General features: G+C 37.9%; 1 protein-coding gene and 1 long non-coding RNA gene across 2 annotated transcripts in view; one reads left to right on the top strand and one right to left on the bottom strand.

Moving 5' to 3' along the window:
• Positions 1 to 2,368, bottom strand: part of LOC147831388 (uncharacterized) — a 3,109-nt gene extending 741 nt beyond the window's left edge. Inside the window, exons 1-3 of the long non-coding RNA XR_015524122.1 lie at positions 1,836 to 2,368; positions 954 to 1,221; positions 1 to 851 (exon numbers count right to left, since the gene is read on the bottom strand). The exon at positions 1 to 851 is cut by the window's left edge and continues 741 nt beyond it. This is a non-coding gene — a long non-coding RNA (uncharacterized LOC147831388). The remainder of the gene's footprint in view (positions 852 to 953; positions 1,222 to 1,835) is intronic.
• The window catches only part of vstm2la (V-set and transmembrane domain containing 2 like a), a 95,196-nt gene extending 91,772 nt beyond the window's left edge, over positions 1 to 3,424 (top strand). The window contains exon 4 of the mRNA XM_087307824.1: positions 2,664 to 3,424. Coding sequence (XP_087163950.1) covers positions 2,664 to 2,939 — 276 coding nt within the window. The 3' untranslated portion in view covers positions 2,940 to 3,424. The remainder of the gene's footprint in view (positions 1 to 2,663) is intronic.
• The last annotated feature ends 2,286 nt before the right edge of the window (positions 3,425 to 5,710 follow it).

Genomic DNA, 5,710 nt, shown 5'->3' with positions numbered 1-5,710 from the left:
TTGTGTGTGTTTGAGTGTGTTTGTTTGTGTACTTGTTTATATATCCCATATATCGTACTTGTTTACTTGTTTATATTATATGTCAGGACATGAACCCGAATGCACACAGACTTATGGGGACTTGTAACACTGTGGGGACTAAAATTGCGACAAGCATGCTCATAAATCACACAGGATGTAGAATCCTACATGAACAAGATTGTTTCCTGTGAGGGCTGGCTTTAGGTGTAGGGCTAGAGAACACACAGTCTGTATAGCAGAAACATCATTACACGCCTATGAGAGTCCCCACCGGGATATATGAACTAGTCTCTGTGTGTGTGAGTGTGTATGTGTGTGTTTGTGTGGGTGGATAAATCAAAGCTCCTCTCTCTGCTCCTCCATAAAATATTCACAAGGACATTTGCTTGCAGTGTGAAGGCGAGCTGTGAGTCTGAGCTTCAGTGAGGTGCAGCGGGACGGATCCAGCATGCTTTTCAACACTTGCGCTTTAGCTGTGAACTTATTTGTGATCGTGGAGAAGCCGAAGTGATTGTTTGTTTGTTAACACTCTCAGCATATGTAGCGCAGTGTTAGCGGCGCCAGCGAGTGGAGTTAATGTCCGCGTGTGCATGTGTGTGCTGGTGAATGTATGTTTATTTATCCACCTGATCCACACTCAATCTGCTGCACCGGCAGACGGCTTTATCGAGCGTCTGGGCCCGCGCCTCAGCTCCTCTGGGAAAACTGACCGCTTTACAGAGAGAACGAGAGAGAAAGAGAGATTGTCCTATTGTTTTGTGATTCAGAGACAGAGAGAGAAGGAAAGAGAGAGCTGTGAATGTGTCTCTCGTGTGTTTCCACAGCTCCACCTCATCACAGCACACATGCAGAATAATGCATTCACTCCCTCACTGCATTTCACTGACTCTGCTGCTGCATTTTACTTTATTACTGTGTTTCACTGCATCAACTGCTCCATATCACTGCCTCTACCGATGCGTTTTACTCTATTACTGCATTACACTGCTTCTAATTCTGCATTTCACTGCATCTATTAATGCATTTTACTCTATTACTGCATTTTACTTCATCACTGCATTTCACTGCCTCTACTGATGCATTTTACTCTATTACTGCATTTCACTGCATCTAATTCTGCATTTCACTGCATCTATTAATGCATTTTACTGCATCTAATGATGCATTTTACTTTATTACTCCATTTCACTGCCTCCACTGCTGAATTTCACTGCCTCTACTGATGCATTTTGCTCTATTCCTGCATTTCACTGCATCCACTGCTGCATTTCACTGCCTCTATCAATCCATTTTGCTCTATTCCTGCATTTCACTGCATCTAATGATGCATTTTACTCTATTACTGCATTTCACTGCATCTAATTCTGCATTTTAATGCCTTTGCTGATGAATTTACTCTATCAGTGCATTTCAGTGCATTCACTGCCGCATTTCACTGCCTCTACTAATGCTTTTTACAATCTTTACTGCATTTCATTGCTTTTATTCATGCATTTTACTACCACAGCTGATGCATTTCAATCTAATGCTGCATTTCACTGCATCTACTGATGCATTTAAATATATTACTGTATTTCACTGCATCCTCTATTTCAGTTCACTGCCTCTACTGATGCATTTTACCCTATCACTACAGTTCACTGCATCTACTGCTGCATTTTAGACTATCACTGCATTTCACTGCCTCTACTGATGCATTTTACACTATTACTGCATGCGACTGCATCTACTGCTGCATTTCACTGCCTCTACTGATGCATTTTACACTATGAATGCATTTCACTGCCTCTACTGCTGCATTTCACTGTGTCCACTGCTGCATTTTACTCTATTACTGCATTATACTGCATTTACTGCTGCATTTTACTCTATTACTGCATTTTATTGCATCTAAGGCTGCATTTCACTGCCTCTACTGTTGCATTTCACTGTCTCCATTAATGCATTTTACTCTATTGCTGCATTTTACTCTGTTACTGCATTTTATTGCCGCTACTGATGCAATTCACTGCCTCTAATAATGTATTTTGATTTATTGCTACATTTCATGACATCTGATGCTTCATTTCACTGCCTATACCAATGCACTTTACCCTATTACTGCATTTCATTGCATCTAATGCTGCATTTCGCTGCCTCTATTTATGCATTCATCTCCATTACTGCATTTTACTGCATCAACTATTAGATTTCACTACGTTATTGGATCTACTGTTGCACTTCATTGGCTCTATTGACACATTTCACTTTCACACTGCTTTTCATTGCATCTAATGCTGCATTTCATTGCCTCTACTGATGTAGTTTTAGATGCATGTTTTTTCCAAACCCAAACTATACTGTTTTCAAAAGCAAAAGTACAAGAAAAGTCCACTGCGACCATAGTTTTACCTTTATTTTACATTGCTGCATTCCTGATTTGAGCGCTCTGCATCACAAGCATTACACAAAATACTTCCAATGAGCCCATGTTGCTTAAATGTCCCCAAAAGCTGCTCTTGGTCATATTTTCTGAAACCCAGTACATCTTTTTAACCAACTGTTCATCCCGAATCAGTCGGCGTTCATTCTGAATCAGCGTGTTTTGCTCCTGATTCGTGATTTAATGCCCTGACTAGTGTTTTTTTTCGGTTTCTCCACAGGTGGTGAAAGTGGCCGGAAGCAACATTTCCCATAAGCTGCGTCTATCCAGTGTGAAGCCGTCGGACGAGGGCACGTACGAATGCCGCGTCATCGACTTCAGCGACAGTAAGCTGCGTCACCACCGCGTGCGAGCGTATCTGCAAGTGCAGCGGCTGGAGGAGGAGCAGCAGCAGGACGTCCCGCAGCACAAACACCAACACAAATCCGGCCGAGAGCTCAGGAAGAGATCCACCGACGACAGCACCACTGACTGCACTGACAGCTGCGTGCTTTAGACACACACACAGAGCCCAAAACACACACACACGAGTCCTAAAGGAGGATAGTTCACCAGACATGGAGAAATCTGTCATTTACTCACGCTCATGTTGTTTTAAACCTGTTTAACTTAACTTTTTTTAGTTTATATATATTAATTTATAGACTAAACTAAGACAGATACATTTTTTAAGCTCTATTTTGTTTTATTTTTGCACATTTGTACTTATTTTATATTTTATTACATTGAATATTGGAAAACTTTTGTGTTTTTACATAATTTTACTTTGTGTTTTTAAGTGTTTATATATTTAGTTTTTGTTTATATGACATAAATATATCTGCACTACCTGACAAAAGTCTTGTTGTGGATTCCAGTTGTAAGAGCAACAAATAATAACTTGACTTCTAGTTGATCATTTGGAAAAGTGGCAGAAGGTGGATTTTTCTGATGAATCATCTGTTGATCTGCATCCTAGTTATCACAAATACTGCAAAAGACCTACTGGAAGCCGCATGGAGCCAAGATTCTCACAGAAATCAGTCAAGTTTGGTGAAGGAAAACTCATGGTTTGGGTTTTTGGAGATCTGCAGAGTGGATGATCAACATCAACAGCCTGAGGTATCAAGACATTTGTGCTGCCCATTACATTACAAACCACAGGAGAGGGACAATTCTCCAGCAGGATAGCGCTCCTGCTCATACTTCAGCCTCCACATCAAAACTCCTGAAAGCAAAGAAGGTCAAGGTGCTCCAGGATTGGCCAGCCCAGTCACCAGACATGAACATTATTGAACATGTCTGGGATAAAATGAAGGAGGAGGCATTGAAGATAAATCCAAAGAGTCTTGATGAACTCTGGGAGTCCTGCAAGAACGCTTTCTTTGCCATTCCAGGTGACTTTATTAATCAGTGATTTGAGTCATGTCAGAGATGTATGGATGCAGTCCTCCAAGCTCATGATGGAGTCAGACACAATATTCATTCTGTTTCCACTGCAGCAGGACTTTATATTCTATACTGGACATTATTTCTGTTCAGTCACAAGACTTTAGTCTAAGCAGAGTTAAACCTTACTGTCGTGATTAAACAATTAAAAATTAAGGCATGATCATATTTTATTGTGGTCAAATAAGCGTAATCTAGAGCAGTGGTTCTCAAACTGTGGTACGTGTACCACTAGTGGTACGCAGGCTTCCTTCTAGTGGTACGCGGAGGAATGAAATATGTCATGTTCATGCTACACACATTTAAAAATTTCTCAAAAATTATGCATATAATATGCCATTTATAAATATAGCCTATATTTCTGAGGTAATCTGCCACGTTGTTTTAACTGTGCAGAGTTGTAGCTGCTTTACTGGGCCTACTACGCTACTGTATTTCAATTCTGCTCATTTTTGGTGGTACTTGGAGAGACAATTTTTTTTCTGAGGTGGTACTTGATGAAAAAAGTTTGAGAACCACTGATCTAGAGGCATTTGCCTTTCATATAAGCCACTTCTACCGAATGATCAACTAGAAGTCAAGTTATTATTTGTTTTCCCTAAAACTTGGATAGGCGACAAGACTTTTGTCAGGTAGTGTGTATGTATTTAAGTATTAAACATATATATGTATATGTATTTAAGCTTTGGTTTATTTGATCATTTTTATTTTTAAATTGGCTCTGATGATTTTCTTTATGTTTTTTTCGCTTGTTTTTCTGGTTTTTTGTTCAATTATATTTTATTTCATTTTAAATTATAAATCCATTTATTAAATGGTGTATTTTGAGTTAATGTTATGCTAATTAAGCTTTTTTTAATAATTTTTTTTTTGTATTTTTATGGTGTTTTGCAATCTTTTTATTTTATATAAACTTTATTATTTATATTAATACATGTGTATATATATATATATATATATATATATATATATATATATATATATATATATATTTTTTTTTTTTTTTTTTTTTTAATTAATTAATTAATTAATTTATACCTATCACTGACTTACAAAGAGCAGCTTAGACCTCCATCAAAATTAATAATTTAGTTTTACCGAAGAAATCAAGTAATTGTTTTTTTAAAACCATTTAATATGATTTTTAATTTTATATAATTGTGTTTTTGCGTCCCCGTGTTGGTGTGGGTTTCCTCCGGGTGCTCCGGTTTCCCCTACAAGTCCAAAAACATGCGGTACATGTGAATTGGGTAGTTTAAATTGTCCATAGTGTATAAGTGTGAATGAGTATGTATGGATGTTTCCCATTGATGGGTTGCAGCTGGAAGGGCATCTACTGCGTCAAACATATGCTGGATAAGTTGGCGGTTTATTCCGCTGTGGCGACCCTTGATAAATAAAGAGACGAAGCTGAAAAGAAACTGAATGAGGTTTTGCTTTTTAAAGCTTTATTTAATAACACTGCTTTATTTTATTCCATACATTTCCTGATATTTGTTGTTTTCTGTAGGAGTTTTCACTTACACATTCTGCAAAATAAGTTATATTCTGTCAGTCAAACAGGTGTAAAGCATCATACGAGTTGAGATTGTAAATAATGACAGATTTCTGTACATTTTAATTTCTGCGTGAACTATCCCCTTTAACAACCAGATGTATATTTGTGTATAAAAGCCAAGGTAGATGTCTGTTCAGAACAGCGAGTGCATGTGACAAACATTTCTAATAATAATTGAGCAAGAAACCAAACTGAAGCGTGGATTTAATCTCTTTGGTCCTTCTTAGTTTTGATCAGATTCATGGTTTTTGATATGATGTAGTCGAGTAGAAGCGGCAGAG

Source organism: Danio rerio, chromosome 23 (assembly GCF_052040795.2).
Source record: "Danio rerio strain M-AB ecotype USA chromosome 23, GRCz13ab, whole genome shotgun sequence".
Classification (NCBI taxonomy): domain Eukaryota; kingdom Metazoa; phylum Chordata; class Actinopteri; order Cypriniformes; family Danionidae; genus Danio; species Danio rerio.
This window is presented reverse-complemented; position numbering and strand designations above follow the sequence as displayed.